General features: G+C 35.9%; 3 protein-coding genes and 1 long non-coding RNA gene across 4 annotated transcripts; 1 reads left to right on the top strand and 3 right to left on the bottom strand.

The window, feature by feature from the left end:
• Positions 1–1,863, top strand: LOC113761723. Its single transcript, XM_027304829.1, has 2 exons — positions 1–325; positions 1,507–1,863. The coding sequence occupies exons 1-2, from the start codon at positions 71–73 to the stop codon at positions 1,579–1,581; spliced, it is 330 nt and encodes a 109-aa protein (XP_027160630.1). The 5' UTR covers positions 1–70; the 3' UTR covers positions 1,582–1,863.
• A 536-nt stretch (positions 1,864–2,399) lies between these two features.
• LOC113763393 (probable mitochondrial import inner membrane translocase subunit TIM21) lies at positions 2,400–8,804 on the bottom strand. Its single transcript, XM_027307178.1, has 8 exons — positions 8,335–8,804; positions 6,016–6,069; positions 5,913–5,931; positions 5,190–5,353; positions 4,126–4,304; positions 3,960–4,008; positions 3,256–3,372; positions 2,400–3,035 (listed from the first exon to the last, which is right to left on the bottom strand). Exons 1-8 carry the CDS (start codon positions 8,524–8,526, stop codon positions 2,880–2,882), a joined length of 930 nt encoding a protein of 309 aa, XP_027162979.1. The 5' UTR covers positions 8,527–8,804; the 3' UTR covers positions 2,400–2,879.
• Positions 8,805–14,170: 5,366 nt separating this feature from the next.
• Positions 14,171–14,975, bottom strand: LOC113764094. Its single transcript, XR_003467465.1, has 2 exons — positions 14,723–14,975; positions 14,171–14,614 (listed from the first exon to the last, which is right to left on the bottom strand). It is a non-coding gene; the product is annotated as an uncharacterized LOC113764094 (long non-coding RNA).
• A 5,940-nt stretch (positions 14,976–20,915) lies between these two features.
• On the bottom strand, positions 20,916–22,673 carry LOC113763359. The gene is made up of 2 exons (XM_027307131.1): positions 21,511–22,673; positions 20,916–21,405 (listed from the first exon to the last, which is right to left on the bottom strand). Exon 1 carries the CDS (start codon positions 22,299–22,301, stop codon positions 21,528–21,530), a length of 774 nt encoding a protein of 257 aa, XP_027162932.1. The 5' UTR covers positions 22,302–22,673; the 3' UTR covers positions 20,916–21,405; positions 21,511–21,527.
• Positions 22,674–22,989: the final 316 nt, after the last annotated feature.

Genomic DNA, 22,989 nt, shown 5'->3' with positions numbered 1-22,989 from the left:
GAGTGAAGAAGAAATAGAAAAGAAAAATAAAAAAAAAACAGCTTTAGAAGGAGAAGAAGGGAAATGGCGGATGGACGGAGATGAGATGGAGCTAAATGAAGAGAGTGATGGTCCTCCTCGTCGGTGGAGCGGTGGCGTAGAAGGCTACTGGTATTGGGCGGGGGCAAGTTCGGTCCAATTATTATGGGCTATTTTATCTCTCCGGCGAGGTTATGCAGGCGATTCTCGTTTAATGCCTTTTAAAGCCTTCGGCGTGGCATCCCTCTTCGTTGGCTCCGCCGCTTCCGCCACCATCGGTTCTCTCCGAGCCTCTGGCATCCACTCGGTAACTCTCTTTCTCTTTCTTTGTCTATTTACTTCAGAAATTTTGGTTGCAATGGCAGTGAAGGGTGCAGTCTTGGAAGTTTGAACTATCAATTACTCCCGTTAATTTTTAGATTTTGCTTTGTAAACAAGCGAAAGGTACTTTCTTTTTGAACTCTAGGGTGCATTTGCCTGGTGAAATGAGATATTTGGTAAAGGAAATTGTGTTGACATCACTATAACCTATACGAGTTCAGGATAGTTGGGATTTTGGATTTCAGTTGTCTAGGTAGCCATAATTTTTGTAGTCTCTTCCAATTAAAGCTATTTCCTTACCTATCTACCACAGGGCATAAATATTACTCCATGTATTTTTTACATGAAGCTGAAATTCATCAAGTTCAGTATCTTTCTCCAGCCAGAAGAGGAGTACTATTGAGTTATGGTTGTGACGTGTGTCAATGAATTAGTAAATGTTGTGATATGTGTCCCTGGCTCTTCATAAAAGGTTAGATTTTGCAAAGTGATTGTCACATTTTTAGCTCTGGAAATTGGTTATTGTGTTTTGTCAGATCAATTCTACTAACGTTCAATCGTGGAAACATTGAATCTGGAAATTGTGTTTTATTCTGCACCCTATATCCTTTCTATATGGGACGTTGGGGAATTTTGTATGCAGTAGTGGAAGCTTTGCAAGAACCGTGCCTCTAGAAATGAATGCTAATCCTAATTACTTGGCTGAAATAAGAAGCAAAAAGGTGGGTATCACCTTTCTGTTGAAGCAACCTTCATTGGGCCAAAGCAAGCATTCTTGCTTTTGTTATTCTCAACTTTAACAGTTTGGGCATTGTCGTGTTGAATAAATCAGAGAATCAAGATAACTATATTGCCTTTTTCTCTCTTATCTGGATTTTCTTTCTTTTGCCCTCTTTCTTTTTAGTTTGGGGATTGTGGTCCAGTTTCTGTTATGTTCATGTCTGCTCGTTTCTGCACCATTGCCAGCTGTATATTAGTGCTTTAATGGTCACAACTAGGTGTTTATAGAGCATCATCATCTTTGCCAAATTTAATGCTGTTGATCTGAAATTCTATCCTATCAGCATTGCTCATGCTTATTGGCCATTATTGTCAGCGTGTTCCATCCAGATAGATTGTTTATTGTGTAATCTGATCACAGAGTATCTCTCTGTCATAATCTTTTAGGTGGATGACATGAAGACTCTAGGTGCAAATATAAGGTCTGGGCTTGGAATACGACCAAGAGCACAAGACAATTAATTATGGTTATGTCATGGCAAACCTATGGCATTCAGGATCTCCCTTCCTGATCTTGCCCTGAAGTGCTCGCAAACACAAAGCTCATCATTGAATTTTTAATCCTTCGTGGTAGTGGAGCTCAGAAGCAATCTTTCTTGAGAAGTACTCTCTCCTTTAGCAATATGACGATTTTGTGCATTTTTAGTGCATGATGACTGTTGTTTTAAAATCCCTCTGAATGGATGCTTTTGGAGGTGTACTTTTATGTGATAGTGGCCATTTTAATGTTTCTTTTAGTTTTAAGCTGATCTGTTCCTCAGTGATTAAAAAAACAAAAAAGTGGTCCGTGGACAAATTCATATGGTCCAGTAGATTAATAAACTTAAGCAGTTGGTTACAGTAGGAAAAATTGCAAAATCTTGTTAGGATTTGTTCAGTGGAGCCATAATCATAATATTTACTGCCGCCATTTACCAATGGTGGGAAGCTTCTTCCAAGATTATGTTTGTGATAACTCTCTCTCTCTCTCTCTCTCTCTCTCTCTATTAAGTTAATCGTTGTCCTTTCAAAGGAAGTCGAATACAAACTACAAAACGTTTTCAATAAAACAATTACTAAGCTGACTCCAAAATGTTTTGAAGCTGTAGGTGTAGGACAAAAGCAAGTCTCTAGGGAGTCGAGTGGAAGGCAAGGGCAAATTGGTAGAGTGAGACCTGAAGCAAAAACATGTATCCTCCAGGCCATTGATTTCACAACAAATTTGTTTTTTCTTTTCCTTCCCATCACGGGAGGAAAAATTGCTAGAAACTGAAGGAAAACGCCTATGGCGCAAGCCAAGCTTGTATAAGAAGAGTTAAATCACGAGGAAGAAACTTGTGTTGAATTAGAAAGATGCCACACTGAATTATCAATCCATCCTACAGCTTCTAACAAAAATGAAACGAGAGGGGGTTGAAAACCCCATTTAATCAACGTCTGCCAGTTCACATAAACCTAAATCCCAACAACAGCCAACCACCATAAATTACCCTGCCCAACTTCAAGAGGTGGCAAAAAAATTTGCCAACGAGGACAAAAAAAAATAAGGCAGATATCCAAACCCTAAAGAGTGTAGACTACCTTCAGATCAGCTAAATATTCCGTGCTACATTGTAAAGTTGCTACCATATATTCCAATTGCCTCGGACATCAAAAAGCCCATTCCAATACCGTCACTCGGTGGTGAATGAAAAGAAACAGGAGAAATCCAACGTAATAGAAATCTGGTTGACATCCACGGGTACAGCAAATTTCCGATCGAACAATGTATGTAACTCCTTTCAGGCTGGGATGTATGACTCCAGCAAAAGCATTTGCCGAGATGGTGATGTAAGCTCAACCACCAAAGAAACAAACTTCCATTGCTTGTCCTCATCTTTGAACATCTCTGCATAAACTTTGCCAGCTCCATGGGGGCCGCGAATGTAGAAATCAACCTACATTTAATTGAGCACGTACTTAAAAAACACAAATCTGATATCCTTATAGTATTAGATGGCTGTAATTTCAAGTTTTCAGCAGAAGATGCAGTAACCAAAGCCTATATCTTGTTTTTCTTAATGAAAAGCAAGTTTGTAGTGTAGAGTAAGAAGATAAACAGAATATAATATATAAGTCATAAATGCCGAAATCAAGGGACTATTCCTGAACCCTTACCGCAACATGCTCAACACCATCTTTGGTCCATATCCTGTTTGGAATGCGCTGGCGAGCAGCTCGATTCCTACTTTCTGAACCATAACCAGTTATGGGGGATCCAATTCTCACCCTTACCTGGTGCAAAGCAAATTAAAGCCCCTTAAACCAGAAGATGCAGTAGGAAGGATATAATCAATGAGAAAAATCACACAAAATCAACTTGATTCGTGCTATAGTTTACGAAGAAATAAGAGAATCCAAAACAACTAAAAGAAACACGGAAGCAGCAATCAAATCTCTCAAAAAGATAAACCGTGTCCTGTCCTAACTTCCAAAGCTAGCCTGTTACTCCACTTCCAAAACTTGGACTTTAGTCAGAAAAATGGTTAAGCCTCACCTTTAAGTACGAAACAACCGTCCATTTACATTATCATCATTATTCTCGTATCTATTCCATGTTCTTGCTACACCATCATGAATAAAAGATCTAGGAAAACACAAAACCACCATTCAAGTATGCTTAATAACCATATGCAGTCCTAAATTTTTTGCCTCGGATAAAAAAAGATTAGAATTCTCAGGTTAACCACACTAATACAACCTAAAATAACTCCCACAATAACAGTCTTGACTATGTCGAACTGTTCAATTCTAACTTTCATGGTAGAGGTGATCCTGCAATGCCACTGGAAACACTTAAAAAAATTTCAGGTAAGACATACTTGGCTATCATTTTGAACCCTCTCCAGAGCCTTCCCAAAAATTTTATACCTGTAAGACACAAAATTCATCTCATTTAAAGTAATCTTGAAAGATAATGGGGAAAAAAATCAAATCAGATACTGAAACCGAACATATAAACAACATAGAGGTAAGTCAGAATCTTACTCCTTTGGTTCAAATACAAGCTCAGTAAGAACTGCATAAGCCGCAGCAATAGCAACTCCAAGTCCTGCAAGAATGAATACAGTGTAGGAAGCCCCTTCTACAAATGTCACTGGCTTCTCAGGGATGTTATATGTTGGAGCATCAAATGGATCTTCAACAGTAGACATATCTTTGCGAGTCTGTTAAAAGGAGGACCGAAGGACATAGTTCCTTGTGGTTACAACAACAGGATTCAGAGATACCAGCAAAAGGAAATGAAGCAAATCATAAGAAAATGGCTGGCATTTTTTTTTTAGTCTACAAAAAATAACGAGATGCTTACAACTCCATCAACTATTTGCATGAAGCTTGCAAAACTGTAAAGCAGTGTATGAGTTGATGTAGCGTATTTCAAGATAAGAAAAGATGCAATAAAGTCAAGCACATAGCAAAGTATATCTCCCTAAAGCAATTCCTAATAATGACTCCTTGCTACTTAGACAGCAATACATCACCAATGACCAGCTAAAAAACTGTCTAGGAAACTTTACCACAGGATTTAGACTGCAATATGTATGACAAGAATTCATAACATTAAACTAAAATCTGGTTTAAACTGTAGACATATCACAGACAAGTGAATGACGTGGTTCACGATGTATATAATGGGCCAGCTTATGTGCTCGTACTTTTCATCTTTCCCCAGTGTTTGTTTTACTTTAGACATACCTAAAATTAACCAGTCAGCTAAGGAGGCTTCAGGAGAGGCAAGAATTAACTCTTTATCATCTACCCCTTAGTTGTTCTTCACATCTCATATTCTCCAGTCACTGATGTTTCTCCTCAAAAGACAACCCTCCATACTCTGTTTCCTATTTTACAAATAATTCTGATAATTAACCAATACTAAAAATTAACACATGCAATTAAGCATATGAAATGTAAAGGAACCACTGACAGCATTATGTGCAAAGCACAGTAGCAATCTAGATGGTACTTAAACATAAATAAATTGCATAACAACCACAGAACAAAGTTGATCCACACCGCATAATCAATCATTATATTTGAATTTAGAGAGAAACCTCTGATTCATTTTGACCCTTTGAATCAGATGCCTTTGATGAAAAGGATCTAGCTGAGGAAGATATGTTGGAATTTATTTGACTCATCATGGCTGGTTGAAATGACGACTGGGAAGTAATGAAGTTCCTCCTAGTCCACTGCTTTTTGAGTAACAGAGGAAGTCCTACACACATATTCACAATAAAGAAAGATTTTAAGGGGGGAAAATGAAAGACAGAACAGAAAAATGTGTCCTCCATCTCACACAGACACGCTCAGATACTTGCAGATACAAACATGAACACAAACACAGAGAAAAACAATTGATTGATGGAAATTTTAACTTTCAGATCTAAAGTAACCTTTAAGCTACTCTATATATAGGCAACCTGCAAGAATTAAAAAGTCTGGTCAAGAAAACTTCGACAAATTATATACTCCAAAAAATACTCTCAACATTCAAAAGACACCATCCAAGAATGAGGAAGCATTAAGCTAAACAGTGATTCGGGGAAGGAATGGCTTCTGTCTGCTATTTATGCATCTCCGGATGATGAATTGAGAAAATTGGTCCCATCCATGGAACGAATGCTTGAAAGCGGGTAGAAAATCTGAATTTTTGCAAAATCCCAAGAAGGTCACATCATTGGACATAGATTAGAAATGATTCATGTGTTTGCAGCTCTTACACAAGGACTCCATAGTAGCCAAAGAATAGAATAATCAAGAAAAATAATACTAACCCCCGGCTTCATGTTTGACCTGAAGAACAATGAAAAGAAAAATTATCAGAAAGCACGTGTATTAACTCCATGACTATAAAGAAAATAACAATCATCTGCATACCCTAGGTGCATAGCTTCCATCTCTGACATATTTTGCACCATTATTCATCATTTCCTGCAAGTAATCATGGTTAAAAATTATGAGTCAAGTTTCAGAATGTAAACAATGCAACAGAATTACCTGAAAAATTTCACATGCAGGACAAGGACTTAAGAAGTACAAAAGCCATTCTTGTTTTGGTAAGTTAAACAAGCACAATTATCAATTATGGTGACGGAGTTTGCCCCCTAACATACTAGACAAAAGGGGAAGAAGATAAGTTAACAGTAGTACCAGCAAGTGTCAAAGTATTTTACATATCAACAACCAGTTAAGTATATCAGTATCATCAGAAAGAAACAGTATTATTGAAACAAACAATCACCATCTGTAGCTGGAGTACAATTCGCACCTCAACTACTAGATAAATTTGCACGTAATATCAAGAAGAAACATCATCCTTGAAACAGAGTGTGGGTACAAATTATGCTTTCACCTCTCCCTCCCTTTGTAAGTAACATCAGAAAGAAAGATCATTGCTGAAACAGGTAATCACATTTTGCAGCTGGTATACAATTTATGCTCTCTCTCTCTCTCTCTCTCACACACACACACACACACATATATGTATGTATGCATGCATGCATGTATGTATGTATGTATGTATGTATGTATCTCTCTAACTAACGTGTATGTATGTATGTATGTATATCTCTAACTAACGTGTCATTTCTAACAAAATTTAATTCAGTGCAGTAATTTATCATATAAAGCTACCTAACAGTCTTCCTGGTTATCTATGGCTGAAAATGGGCTGAATTAAAACAAGAAGGCCAAAAATACACCTTAAGCCAAGTATAGTATAATGTCATGTTCATTTTCCAATTTAGTTTGGCCAATGGTCATGCTCCTTGTTCAATGTAGTCGAGTCAGTTTTAACTTCGTTCACCATTCCTAGAAGTGTCAAAGTAAAAGAAATTTACCCCATAAAGAAAGCCTGTTGAGCAAGATTTTGGCTGCAAAAGATTGGTAGAGACAGTTTGCAAACTAAACGACAAAAGAACTCCCAAATGTCATACTAACATTTCTTTATCAAGTTTTATAGAACATAATCTGCATTGAATAAAGAAACTCGTCATCCCCTTCTTTAGTATAAGTTTCCACAAAGAGACCAAAATCCCACACAGCCAAACTGATTAGAGGTACTTTGCAGATAAATTATATAAATCCTAACCGATGTAAATTCCTTTGGTTAATTACACCGATTGGAACCTTATATCAGTATTAAAATATCTTCTTATCTTGTTCCTAACTCTAGATGCAAAGTTTTGCAATAAACAAGTGCACCCAGCAGAAGTGAAGAAATACAGCACAAGATTGAACAAAATTATTGGAAACTTTTAGTATGAAAAGCCTTAATCCCCATTAAACAAGAGGTAATATTAGCTTTCAACAAAGAGGAAAATGAATTGTATGATTATCGAAGTGGAAGTTTTAGACATGTAAGTCTAGGAATGCATGGAAAGTAATTTACAAAATAGTCAAATTATTCTTTAGACAATTGATCAGCTTTAAAGGCATGTCCACTGTGAAGAAGAGATGCATCAACATCATGGAATAAATATTCCAAAAGGCAGAACAGATGACTCCCTCAGCTTAATCACAGCTGATAGACCAGAACTCCAGTGCAAATGCAACGCAAGTTAAAGGTAATGAGACATAGAGGTATCATCATATTGTCGACCATCCAATGTCCATTTCATTCAGACTGTTTTCTGACCTCTGACCTAACGAACAAAACACAAGCTTGTGAATCTAAACTAGCGTTGCATTATAGGCACAGTGAGGTCTACTGCAGTGAGAGTCATGTGCTAGTAACTTTATTTACTTGAGATGCCTGTTCCCATCCTATAAGGGCAAGGGAATTTAAACCTTCACCATTTTATTAATAAACTCTCTTACAAACGAATCGCGCTTAGCTTAAAGTTCTACAAGTAATAAGCAGCGGCAAAACAACATAAAGTAAGAAAGTAGCCTACTTTCTCAATTCCCCTACATTTAGTCTATTCACATCACATTCCAATATACAAAAATTGCACCTTCGCAAGTTCCACTCACGCATGCAGAGACACACATTTACATACACAAAACAAAAGTTCATATATTTCAATAGCAGAAAAAGAAAAACGAAAATTCACCCATTTCAACAAATATAATACCTATAATAAATTGGGAAAAAATATTCACAATTGCTCCGGACCACCTTAAGAAAACTACACATAAGCACCACATTGAGTTTAAGCACTTCGATCATTAAAAAAAATGATACTTTTGACATACCCTTCTAACAAAGCTGCTGGCTCCAGGCTCCCCAATGCACGTAGATGAAAAGGGAGCAAAACCCATATTTGATGCATATTTTGTAGGCATATAATCAAGAAAAGAATCGCCCAAGCCATTGCAGGATTTCAGAGCGGTTGATAGCCTATTATTCTTCAGTAATAAAAACCCAGTTCTCCTTAGATGCTGCATCTTCTGAAACAGGTAAGCTTGACTAGTCGGATTTATGTCAGCGAGAAGAGAAAGGAAAAGAACAAAAAATCTTGAGCTTTTAAGCTGTGCAGAATGGAAAACCCATCAAGAAAAATTTGCATAAAAGTGAAGACCCTATAATAAGTAGCACTATACTATGATCGATTCAACTGATGATGATGAAATAGAATAAAAAAACGGGGGTGGGGAGGAGGGAAAAACCAATTGGGGTTCAAGTAAATGATGAGAGGCAATGTTGAAAAATTGACAAGCAGAATGAAAACCCAATCGGGGTTTTAGCCCTTCAGCTATGACAATACAATCGGATATAATAGGCTGGGCTTTACTCCTCAAAGCCTGAGATCGGCCCGACTCGAAAGCTCGATCCACTTGTGAAGCATTCATTATACCGTAGTATATATGGGTTAAAAAATATTAGTTACTTTTATTCTTAAAATTTTGATTATAGCGAAAATTGGCTAAATACAATATATAACAATAGAAGAGCGCTAACTATTACAAAACCTAGGGACCCGGTCACACGATATAAACAAATTTGAAGGGGAGAAAAATACATGAATTAGTGAGGTGATTTTCTCCTTTTGCTTGTTTATGATTCCTCACATTTTTGGTATTTAATAGGTTAGTCTATTTTTCATAACACCAATAATTTCTTTTATGTATATAATTATGAAAAGATGATAGATAGAAATTTAATCATATTGCAATATTTATTTATAGGTTCATTTCTCGATCAGATTTAATGTATAGTTCACTTTCAACCTAATCCAAACTTGTACCACCCTCCTTCCCTCTCCTGCCTTGCCCCTCTAATCAGGACTAGAAGACTGCAACTAAATCAGAAACAATTTTTAATCGGATTTGAATGAGTTCTTGACAAGTGTATTTTGAAGAGACTCGAATCGAATGACTCGTCAAAAACATTTGCTTGCGACTGCAGGGTAAGACAAAGGAAAAGTTGAAACGGAACGTCAAACGAAATTTGCGATAATAGACCATGAAACTAACGACTCCCAGCACCACATCCTAGTTTGGTACATACTATGTGAATTTGACAGATCACAGATCTAAGAGAGTCTAAGCACCAAAATCTTGTTTGGCAAGTTCAAGAGTTGAAAATTAGAGGTTGTTGTGTGTTTTATTAGTCATTTCTGACGAGAAGACAATTTTTGTATGAGCGAACATATTAGCCAACCGGCGTTTGAATTTACACATAGGTAAAGTGAATGGAAAAACACGTACCACAAAGCAGAAGAAAGTTGCTTAGTAGAAAGTATGTAACATGCACCACTTAAGTACTCGGTAGGGCAAAAAGTTTCTCGGTGAAGCTCCGATAGCTACATGATTTCATTGATTTAAGCCAAAGTTCTCAGATCTCATGTTCCACATGGAAGTAACATACCCTCAGAAAATAAGACAGCGAGGTTTCCTCGAGATGCAAAAAGAAATTGAGGAGGTATTTCACACATAAAAAAATGAGAATCATGTCCTTAAAGTTTAGTTGATTAGCCTTAGCCAGATGGACTGTTGCCATAAGCAAGTCATGGCGTAAACATGTCAGGAAAATATGTAGGAAGATTTGTACATGCAGGAAAATATGTAGCCATTTCAAGGAAGATATGTAGCCATTTCAAACAACTCTCTAAAGCTCAATTTTGTTCTTGAGTATCAGAGCTGATCTTCATGAACTATTTAACTATTCAAATATCCCTCGGTATGATTTGAATCCTATGTTGAGGTATTCTGTGGCATCAACTGCCAAATGCACATCAATGTTTTAAAATCCGGACTGTTAATTGAACCGATGAAATGATAGGGTCGAGATTCAACTGATCGGATCGTTTCAACTCCAATTCAATAAATAAATATATATATATATATATACACACATACCAAATAAGATATAAATGTTAAACCACAATTAACATAAGAGCAATATCATAGTTATCCAACTTACATATCCAATTGTCTAAATATTAGAATTAACAAAAAAACAATATGAGTCTAGAAAACACTCAAAAGGTCCAAACAAGTCCAATTTCTGAGGCTTCTATAATCTTCTTCGTCATTCTGGGACAACAAAGCTTAAAAAACAAGCCATCTTGACAAATCGTCATCACCATCCAAGACCATTATATGAATAACAGGTAAGTGATAAAAGTATAAAATTCATATTAATATCATCAGACCAATTGATACAAATCTCAAAAATAAAAATAAAAGAATTCAAACAATTCTATACCAATTACAATTTGAATATTTAATGCCAATCATCATCTTCATCATCATTAAAAAAGTTTCGACGCTGAAATATTTCTAAATCATCTAAATCAACATCTTCTGCTTCATCTTCATTATCTAAAAAATTAGCATATTTAATTATATACACATTCAACTGGATATGATAAATAAATTACAATTTCAGCTTTTACAATAACAGGGGATCTTCTTAGACAAATTAAAAACACAGGCCAGGTGACCGATTCTTTTATCTGATTTTTCCAAACAAGTTGCAGATCCAGTTCAACCAACTGAACAATCTCATATGCACTTTCTCAAGGTGAAAAGAACCAGCCCTTGTGGAGAACATTGGAGTGGGACTTTGTAGTCTGGATGTACATAAAGCTAAGGTTAGTTGGCCTGGACGCCCTTGGTACAAGGACAGGGTTACCTTCACTTCTGGCTACTGACCATTAGATAACTACAAAGAGCTCAGCTTATATATGTTAGGACAAGTAGACACACGGATACCATTACATCAAAAGAATTAGACAAATTTGTGAATCTCTTTGTTTTCAACCTCTTAAATAATAAGAGCAATAATTGCATTGCATAAGAACAATACACAACAACATCACCTTAAACTCCAGACAGTAAAAGCAATCTCTAATTCTTAAAAATAAACTCTATTGAATACAGATGAAGGGATTCCAGTGGTACACATCCATATCCATTTCTAGCTCACAAGAATTTCCAGCAAAAAGAGACGCACCACCTAGTAATATCAAGAGTTTAATCCTGTGATGACTGCCTTCATGCAAGAGGACACTGACAAAACACGCCCGAAGGGTAAGCCAAAGAGAATCGAAGTTGAAAGAAAAATTAAGAACCCTAACTGAGTACAGGAACTAGACCTTGAAAAAAATCAACAGGCAATAATACTGATCATGTTCAACAAATAAGTAATCATCTTTTCTTCGTTTTCTTTCTGTTACTGATCATAATCAAGAAAACCAATTATTTCTTTATGTAGTTATTCACATTTTGCATGCATGCAATCATCCAATGACAAAACCTTCGTACTCCAGGCTCCAGCACTCTCTGTTTTTACCCTATCAAAACTCATAAAGAATTTCTTTCAGATAACAAAAACCCATAATATGACGATCATATCCAACTTTACGGTTCTTCTGCTTGAAGAATTGTATTCCAGAGATCATGAAACATCCTCAAGAACTAGCTAGTCTCGAGATTATTCTAATAAACTGAAACAGAGAACAAAACTACCCAACTAATAAAAAATCCAATACTATTTTCCTCCATAAATTCCAACATTTTCCTGGCAAGATAATCTGGCAACTTATTTTTTGGGTAGTAGTGTGAAAATTTCAAAAAAAACCCAGAAAAATAAGTACAGCAAGATCAGAAATATACTAACAAAATTTAAAAAAAAATTGATGATATATATACAGAGGGCCGAGGGGATCAAGTTTACTTGCTTCGTGCTTCCTTCATGCTGATTGCTATGGATCAAGTTTGGAGTTTGGACTGAGAAGCCGAGAAGGAAATAGAGACGGCAACCCGGCAACGACGGCAAGAGCAGCCAAGCAGGAAGACTGAAGAGGCGAAGACTGGAGTGAAGAATAGACTGAAGACTAGGTTTAGACGTTTAGTCCTTAATTTCAGTCAAAATTCAGTCAATTTTGTGAAACATTAAAAAACCACGGTTCACGGTTCAATCCGAGTTTAACTGTTTGAATGGTTATTTACAGGTTTGATCGATTCTAGAACCAAGTCAACACAAGCTATGAATCAGACCAAACACATGGCCGATTCCCAGTTCGACCGGTCAAACCGGCCGGTCCGGCCCGGGTTTGAAAACATTGATGCACATGCAGGGATTTGTGCCATATAAGAACATAAGCTTGCCAAGACGAAAGCTGCAGCACGTTGTCCAACAATGCAAAATTAACGGAGGCTCTTGGTTCACCACCTTACGCAACATATTTCTTTTGAAGAAAATAAGAAATACATGCATAAATCGAAAAAAAAAACACAAGATGGTGAAAAATGATACATCATGAGCTAATGAATTGGTCGTCCTTTTATGGACCCTTTTTCTAAGGGAGAACTTCCGGTGATTTTTTTTTTTTTGTGGGGGGGGGGGAGTATCCCTCCATATGAAAAGCAGTGGTAAAATCCTGACCCAGACTTACAACAGCGGGAGGACGAATACTCTTAGAAACAACTACAAAGACAGCTTTTTGAAGAACAGTACAAGCCAAAGAAAGATCAGGTGATGAAGGGGGTTTTATGTCGATAATAACCTAACATCATACCGGCCCGAAGAATATCTCAAGACTCCTCACTATAATAATAACACTATATAATATAGAGAGACAGAAGACAACAGGCTAAAGAAAGGAGGAAGCCAAGTTGAAAGCGCTCTATCTTTAGCTGAATAAATGGAAAATAAGAAATATGTAGGCAACAGAAAGAAAAGACATGCTTGTAGACTTCTGTATGGTGTCTTTAAAGAAAATAGTATCTAAGCACACAAAAACAAGTGATGAGCACAACCGCCCCCATAAAGTACCTCCTCTAAGGACTGATTAGAGAAGGAAATGACATCAACAGCCTAAGGAACACGCTGTCAACTCAAATAAACAAGAAATGAAGCATGAATGGCTTGGTATCCAAGAATTAAGAATCAGACAAAACCCAAAAATCCTATTAAAAAGAGAAGGTAGATACTATATATAGCAGAACCTATCAAACAAGTGAAACAGTTATTTCCAGAAAGTAGATATCCAGTAAAAGCATAAACCAGGAGAAGAGTAACACGAACTGAGCGCAAAGTAGGTCAAATGGCAGAAAGGCCAACTGAATGAGAAACAGCTGCAGCTGCAGCAGCCGGCAGAGAAGCAAAAAAGACAGAGAGTAAAGGGCAGATAGGCAGAGAGGAGAAGAAGAGAAGAAAAATGGAGGACCTGCTGAATATGATCAGTAGTAACGTTGCTTGGATAGTAGGCTGCCATCATGGGCTGCATCTGCATCAGGTGCTGCTGCATTTCTTTCTTTTATACTACCACCCAAGTACCCAACCACACACACAACACACAATACGCACCACACTCAACACACACTTGTGAGTTGTGTGTGTGTGTGTGTCTCTCTCTTTCTCTCTCTATACATGTTTTTGTTTATGTATGCACATATGAAGCAAGCAAGAAGTATCTTTTGCCAAAGGAAGACTTGTAGTCATTTCCTTTCCGACCCACCAGAGGTGATTGGATCATGTTGAGTAGTAGATTTGATGGTTGTAACCCATAGCAGAATTACCATTTTGCAGCCAAGGCTTCGGCCTCCAACTAATTATTTAAAAAAAAAAGGGGAACAAGAATGCAATTCTGAACCTTAATACTTATCGCCATCTTCCAAAAAGAAAGCTTCCACATCTTTTGAACCTTAACACTTATCTTCAAGGACCAAAGAGAGGTTATGCTCGTCAGACTGAAAAAATACTTATGGCCAATTGAGTTAAGGTTCAACATCTGTGCCAATTCCACATCCTTGAAGATTGGCACAGATGTGGAAAGTTCAAAAGATGTGGAACGAGTTCTTGCTCAACGCAGCAACCAGACTGTTCATATTATATATAACACCAACACCCAAATATATCTGTAATTTCCAATACAGCATTGCCCCTCAACCACAAAACATTGCTCCAGCTCAGTTAAATAGCCACTAATCCATGAAAAGTTGAGCAAATATAAAGCAAGGGAAAAAAGAATTAGGAAATACCACCATTGCTTCTGCTACTTTCACAGTTTCACTCACATATACCCTGCAAACAGACAAAGCAAAGACCAATTGACCCAATAAATATAAAGACCAGATAGAGTGGAGAAAAAAGAACTGAAAATATTAATAAATTCTTAAAAGAGGTAAGTACCTTCAAGCTTCTATGGACTCTGCCTACCCATCCTGTTGACTTTCCTAAATCCAGTGGCACCTATTGGAAAGCCATATTCGAGGATGAGGTTCCGGCGGACCTTGGCAAATCCCTTATAACCCCAGTCCTCCCCCCAAGAATTTTTTATCAGAAAAAACTCCTCCCCATTCTTATCGACTCCAGAACCAACAATCAAAACACAATGATATCCTTTTTCTTCTGCAGCAATTTCATCTGGGAGACCTCCACCATAAATACCCTTGGTGCGCAAACAGAAAAAAATAAGAAACACACGCACAAGATGCACACATGAAAAAGACACAAAAATCAGTATTAGAGATATTAAACATTTTTCAATATACTTTGCCTGTGAATTTTCTAAGACTTCTAGGCGAAAACATGGTACCAACACACGTTTGTGAGCGAGGAACCGTACATTTCCTTCTGGGTTTTGCCATTGTTTCCCGAGGTTCAAGTAATTGTACTGAATAATGATGAAAGGAGTTGCTTTTCGAAGTTTGTTATTAGTAGTTCGTATGTTGTCCTCCTCCACGAGCAGTGCATGTGATTGGATGCTTGCGAATTGGGCTCTGTTGTGCATTTACGAGGTAACCAACCACTCTCTGTTGTGCATTGTCTGTCCTTTTTGTCCAAATCACGCGATGTTTCTTTTGGGCGATGGGTTGGAGGCCAGAAAGTCAGAAACGGGGTGCTTCTTTCTCTTTTTCGTCATTCTCTCCCATTTTCTTCTTCTCTGCCATTTTCGTCTTCTTCAGGTTGCAAGACTAATAAGGTGATCTTTTTTGCTCTGTAGATTTGCGTTAAAAAAACTTTTTCTATTTTTCTTGCACTTCTGTAAGACCTCTTTTCCCCATTGTACTCTTCTCCCTCGGATGCATTAGTTTCCCTTTCTGACATGTTATGATACATAGGGTATTATTTAAAATATTATTTAGAATAATTACTGTAGCATTTTTTGTGATGTGATGTATGTGAGATAAAAAGATGATTGAAAATATAAAAAAGTGGGTTGGGAAATGTGGTTATGATGCAAGCGAAATATTATTTAAGATAATAACACTATCCAAACAAACGCTGGGTTTGTTTGAATTGTAAATTATTTGAGATATTTTTACTGTAGCACTTTTTGTGATGTGATGTATATGAGATAAAAAGGTAATTGGAAAGATAAAAAACTGTATTGAAAATTGTAATGGTGATGTAAACAAATATATTTGGGAAAATAACCCACTATCCAAACAAACCCCCTATTTTTGTCCAATTATTCCTTATTTTGTTTAGTTTTATTGTTATTGAAGATTTTTTTCTGGGCGTTAGAAAACACCCTTATTTTGTTTCTTGTATTTGCGTCTAATGTTTTCCAATTGTTTTGGCTAGAAGTTAAAAAAAATTCCTTGTTATTACTTTGTCTTTCAATTTGATGATGCGTTATATTAATTAATGATATGCCAGTGAACCACAAAATCGATATGGATGTTTTCGCCTTCCTGCCCATAAACTGTGTTTGTTTGGATAGGAGTTTATTTGGATGATTTATTTGAAATAATTACTGTAGTACTTTTTTTGATACGATGTATGTGAGATAGAAATGTAATTGAGAAGATAAAAAAATGATTGAAATTTGTGAAGTAAATTTTTTTATTTCAAATATTCCTAATCCAAACACACATACGACTTTTTGTCTTTTATATCAATGCTATTTTGTGCCCTTGATTTGTCCCCCTTATTTTTTCGAAACTCCAAAACTTGGGGTTTCCCAATTTTTACTTTTATTATTATGCCTCCTACTTATCGTTTCCCCTCTTTATGACTTAAGTTTTAATTGGATTCCATAGCTATTTCCATAATAATTAGTATAAAGGGACGGTTCCTTTTTTATTACAAATTGTTGATGTCATCAAATTGGAAAGTTTTGCTTCGGTTGGATGGTTTGATGTAGTAGTTAGTTACGGGAAATAGGACAATTGAAATTTTAAAGTGTGAATTTTCACTGTATTGATTGGAGCAAGTTGAATTAGATATTTCTAAATTTAGTTGATAGTGCGAAAGTTTATGTTAATCCGGCGGTGGAACCGAATCTAATGAGTTAGGAAAATTTATTACACTGCCAATCAATAATTACAATGAAGGAAACTTTCTGTATCATTGGCACAATTGCAAATTAGTGGAAAATTTATTACACTGCCAATCAATAATTACAATGAAGGAAACTTTTTGTTTTCTTCGAAGATCTCAAACAGTCAAAGAAAATAATAATATTTTGAGCAAAAACGTCAATTGTTTCTGAAGGTTTTGCGTTTGCTGTCAGCTTCAGAGAAATTGCGATTGTTGTCAGCTTCATGCACACTTGATCTTTTCCATTAGTTATGAAAGTGAGTATAAATTAAGCAATATCTCAGTTCAGTTTCCACATCTATTACAGTTCAAAGTTCAAACGTCAGTTGACATTATTAATAAATTTTAGAAACAGCACGACCAGAAGGGACTCTAGCATGGGGCTGCCACCTAATTTTACAACATAAACTTTCTTTTGTTTCTTTTCTTTTTTTTTCTGTTGGTTTTCCCTTATAGTAGCTGTTTTACCAAGTCGAGTATATAATTGGAACTTCTTTTGTTGTCCTTACTTTTGTATAAAATCTAATCCATTGTTGGTCGTTCCTTTAAAATTTTCTTCATCTACCATACGGCTGACACGTAGGAATCGTCGTCCGCCCATGTGGCAGTAGGTGATTGGCTTCTGCTGACATGAATGGTGAACTGGCCTTGCTGGTCTCCTGGACGTGGGCTTCGTCTGCTTGGCCAATTATATATTTAAATTTATTATATTTTAAACGATTTTGGGTTTGCAGTTGTTGCTGATACAGTAGAGCAGTTGGTTTGGTATTGTGGTCGTTGACCTTAGAATCACTTGATATGACGGTTTTAGCATATTGGTCTATTCCTATTTTCATTGGACGCTTTTTTATTGTATATTGGAGTTAGTGTTTCTTTTCAGGGGTATATTGGTAATGTGGGATTGTCACCTCTGGTTTGATTAACCGGAATTCAACTTCTTCTTGGGGAAGGTGGACAACACACGTTTGTGAGCGAGGAACCGTACATTTCCTTCTGGGTTTTGCCATTGTTTCCCGAGGTTCAAGTAATTGTACTGAATGATGATGAAAGGAGTTGCTTTTCGAAGTTTGTTATTAGTAGTTCATATGTTGTCCTCCTCAACGAGCAGTGCATGTGATTGGATGCTTGAGAATTGGGCTCTGTTGTGCATTTATGAGGTAACCAACGACTCTCTGTTGTGTATTGTCTGTCCTTTTTGTCCAAATCACGCGATGTTTCTTTTGGGCGATGGGTTGGAGGCCAGAAAGTCAGAAACGGGGTGCTTCTCTCTCTTTTTCGTCATTCTCTCCCCTTTTCTTCTCCTCTGCCATTTTCGTCTTCTTCAGGTTGCAAGACTAATAAGGTGATCTTTTTTGCTCTGTAGATTTGCGTTAAAAAAACTTTTTCTATTTTTCTTGCACTTCTGCAAGACCTCTTTTCCCCATTGTACTCTTCTCCCTCGGATGCATTAGTTTCCCTTTCTGACATGTTATGATGAATAGGGTATTATTTAAAATATTATTTGGAATAATTACTGTAGCATTTTTTGTGATATGATGTATGTGAGATAAAAAGATGATTGAAAATATAAAAAAGTGGGTTGGGAAATGTGGTTATGATGCAAGCGAAATATTATTTAAGATAATAACACTATCCAAACAAACGCTGGGTTTGTTTGAATTGTAAATTATTTGAGATATTTTTACTGTAGCACTTTTTGTGATGTGATGTATATGAGATAAAAAGGTAATTGGAAAGATAAAAAACTGTATTGAAAATTGTAATGGTGATGTAAACAAATATATTTGGGAAAATAACCCACTATCCAAACAAACCCCCTATTTTTGTCCAATTATTCCTTATTTTGTTTAGTTTTATTGTTATTGAAGATTTTTTTCTGGGCGTTAGAAAACACCCTTATTTTGTTTCTTGTATTTGCGTCTAATGTTTTCCAATTGTTTTGGCTAGAAGTTAAAAAAAATTCCTTGTTATTACTTTGTCTTTCAATTTGATGATGCGTTATATTAATTAATGATATGCCAGTGAACCACAAAATCGATATGGATGTTTTCGCCTTCCTGCCCATAAACTGTGTTTGTTTGGATAGGAGTTTATTTGGATGATTTATTTGAAATAATTACTGTAGTACTTTTTTTGATACGATGTATGTGAGATAGAAATGTAATTGAGAAGATAAAAAAATGATTGAAATTTGTGAAGTAAATTTTTTTATTTCAAATATTCCTAATCCAAACACACATACGACTTTTTGTCTTTTATATCAATGCTATTTTGTGCCCTTGATTTGTCCCCCTTATTTTTTCGAAACTCCAAAACTTGGGGTTTCCCAATTTTTACTTTTATTATTATGCCTCCTACTTATCGTTTCCCCTCTTTATGACTTAAGTTTTAATTGGATTCCATAGCTATTTCCATAATAATTAGTATAAAGGGACGGTTCCTTTTTTATTACAAATTGTTGATGTCATCAAATTGGAAAGTTTTGCTTCGGTTGGATGGTTTGATGTAGTAGTTAGTTACGGGAAATAGGACAATTGAAATTTTAAAGTGTGAATTTTCACTGTATTGATTGGAGCAAGTTGAATTAGATATTTCTAAATTTAGTTGATAGTGCGAAAGTTTATGTTAATCCGGCGGTGGAACCGAATCTAATGAGTTAGGAAAATTTATTACACTGCCAATCAATAATTACAATGAAGGAAACTTTCTGTATCATTGGCACAATTGCAAATTAGTGGAAAATTTATTACACTGCCAATCAATAATTACAATGAAGGAAACTTTTTGTTTTCTTCGAAGATCTCAAACAGTCAAAGAAAATAATAATATTTTGAGCAAAAACGTCAATTGTTTCTGAAGGTTTTGCGTTTGCTGTCAGCTTCAGAGAAATTGCGATTGTTGTCAGCTTCATGCACACTTGATCTTTTCCATTAGTTATGAAAGTGAGTATAAATTAAGCAATATCTCAGTTCAGTTTCCACATCTATTACAGTTCAAAGTTCAAACGTCAGTTGACATTATTAATAAATTTTAGAAACAGCACGACCAGAAGGGACTCTAGCATGGGGCTGCCACCTAATTTTACAACATAAACTTTCTTTTGTTTCTTTTCTTTTTTTTTCTGTTGGTTTTCCCTTATAGTAGCTGTTTTACCAAGTCGAGTATATAATTGGAACTTCTTTTGTTGTCCTTACTTTTGTATAAAATCTAATCCATTGTTGGTCGTTCCTTTAAAATTTTCTTCATCTACCATACGGCTGACACGTAGGAATCGTCGTCCGCCCATGTGGCAGTAGGTGATTGGCTTCTGCTGACATGAATGGTGAACTGGCCTTGCTGGTCTCCTGGACGTGGGCTTCGTCTGCTTGGCCAATTACTCCCTCCGTCCCATTGATAGTGTCATACTTTCCTTTTTGGGCTGTCCCAAAATATTCGTCATGTTTGACATTTCAAACTATTTTAAGCTATGAATTTCCATTTCTGCCCTCCATTAATGGTGTGATAATGCATGTGCTAGTTGGCCCACAAATTGATGTGTGGTCCCAAAGGACATCCAAATATTCCAACTTGTACCATATTTGACTTTCGGCTCCAGCAACAAAGTTCCGACTCCAGCCAAATTCATCATGAAGAATGTGCACATGGCTCTTTTAAACTTCAATTGAAAACTGGTTTTGTTATCAAGAGGATCATTTCGATTTTTTGCAGGAAATAGAATATCGAGATGATTTAATTAGTGATTTTCTTTTGAAAGCTTTCAAATTTTAAATTATTTTCATACGCACTAATTTGTTAAGAATGATCAACTTTCACAAAATAAATTCATATTGAAAGCAAGAAAAAAGTGTAAAAAATAGGTGAATAATTTTAGATTGATCCAAAAACTAAATGAGCAAAATAATAAGGCATGTTACTCTACTTGGAGAAAAAAAACTACACTTACTACCAAATTTAATTTAAACGTAGTCTATGGAAGTGTCAGTTCCTTTCTTTTTTTTTAATGTTTCAAAACTCAAAAATGCAAAAACAGATATTCTACTACCAAATAGCAAAAGAATGCAAACCAATATGCACTATTTTCACTTTATAGAATAATGCTATTGACAGTTTCAAAAACTCCAACAAAAGTAGTGTTTCAATGTTTATACATGTACATAGCTTCACTCAGCATTGCACATTTTCCCTTTTGTACAAAAATCAGCACTACTACTACTAACGTCAAGCTAACTTTACTGAGCTATTCTAAAATCTTGTAAAGTGAAATAAAAGCAGTCAATGAAAAACCACTAGTACATAAAAGTGCTTCTATATTCTTTGCCCAATCAAAAGCTTGCACCACAAAATCAAAAGGGTTGGATTGCTTGACTTCAACCATTTGCCAAAAGATGAGATAGGACACAATTTAGTGATAAACAACAAATAAAGATGCTCCAGAGCAAAGTGAACAAGAATAGCTAGACAAATGAACATTGAGTACATGTACATTTTGCACATTAGAACACCCATACCATTTTGTTCAAAACACATGATTATTAAAGTTTAAGTACCTACAAATATGAAAATAAGGAACACTAGTTAGTTTAAACAACCATACATACAAGAAATTAGAGATAAAAAATCTTAAAAAATAAAAAAGCTTTATAAAATCTTACCTGTCCAATGAAGATAATCACGCTTGCATATGACTTAGAACTTGATTCACAAGTTCTTTTTCACATTCTATTTGCAGTGGAAGACAACTTTCTTTCATTAAATGGTGCTTCCCAATGTGTGGCACTTTATAGTTATTTCCCCCAAGATTTTTCATCACCTCTACCATACATGATTGCAATGTTAAGAAAACATTGTTTAGACTTTCACTTGATAATTGATCAAATGACTTTTCCACAGCAAGAATTAGCTCATCAATTGACAAGGGTGCTTCTTGATGTTGCAAGGATTGTATAGCTCTAAAATATCCCAAGTCAAGAACATTCATGTCCGGACTGTTAGGAGGCTGAAATGACAAGTGAATATCAAATCCATCTCTAGAAGCAGCTTCAATAAATACAGGATCAGTGGGATTAATATGTGGTTTTGCATTATCCTGTTGGATCAAAATTTCAGTAACACTACCACCATCCCGTGGCCATTTAGCATGTATTGCAGGCAAAACCTGTTCAATTAAACATCTCCTATATACTTCCTTGGTCACTGACAATATTGGCTTAGTTTCTAATGTACCTGCCATACGATTTTTACTACTCCTCTTTGCTGGTTCTTTGAATACAAAAGGAAAAATCCCAATTTTCCCATCAAATGTTGGGTTACCAGAGCAGTCAAAACGTGGTCGAGCAACAGCAGCTAGGAACATAACTTTCACAATGAACTTTTTGCTCTTACATGTCCTAAGAGGTTCTTCTTCTTGAGGATGAAGATAATATTTTTCACATTCTTTAGTCATGTAAAATCACTTTTCATCAATATGCACAACATTGAACATACTCATAAATGTTGGATTGCTGTTGAGACTTTCTGGTTCAAGCATTGACAAGCAAAAGTTAAGCCTTACTTGCTTATTCTGATCTGTCAATTGTGGTTTGAGTGCATTTGAGTGTGGCCTTATAGCACCTTCTTTAATTCGTCGGTGAAGGGTTGATTTGGACACTTTCATTTCACTGGAAAGTGACCTGATATTTGTCCGGCGCCGGAGAGGAATTGCCATGATCAAAGTAAAATCAATATCCACTCGTTTTCTTCCGCATCTTTTAGGAAACCTGCGTGATACATCAACTCTTCCATCTGTAGAAGTAATTGCTGCTAGCTTCCAAATTCTCTGAACTGTCCTAATACTTGTTTTAAATAGGCTTGCAATGTTCCTGATGGTTCCTCTTTTCAATTTACCGCAATTACTTTCCTGTAATAAAGCTTCAAAAATCATTTGCCTTTCTTGATTAGTTAATCTCTTCGTAGAATTATTAGTTTCAACATCATTAAAAGTATCCATATTTCTTTTAAGAGTCACCTTTGAAACATTGTGTAAAAAAAAAAAGAAACAGAGTGTTAAAACAAAACAAACGGACTGCATATATAGAGGTACAAGTTAGTGTACAATTCCATTAAATATTTTAAAATAGGCATTTCAAGACTAA

The sequence above is a fragment of the Coffea eugenioides genome, chromosome 2 (assembly GCF_003713205.1).
Source record: "Coffea eugenioides isolate CCC68of chromosome 2, Ceug_1.0, whole genome shotgun sequence".
NCBI classification, from domain to species: Eukaryota; Viridiplantae; Streptophyta; class Magnoliopsida; order Gentianales; family Rubiaceae; genus Coffea; species Coffea eugenioides.
This window is presented reverse-complemented; position numbering and strand designations above follow the sequence as displayed.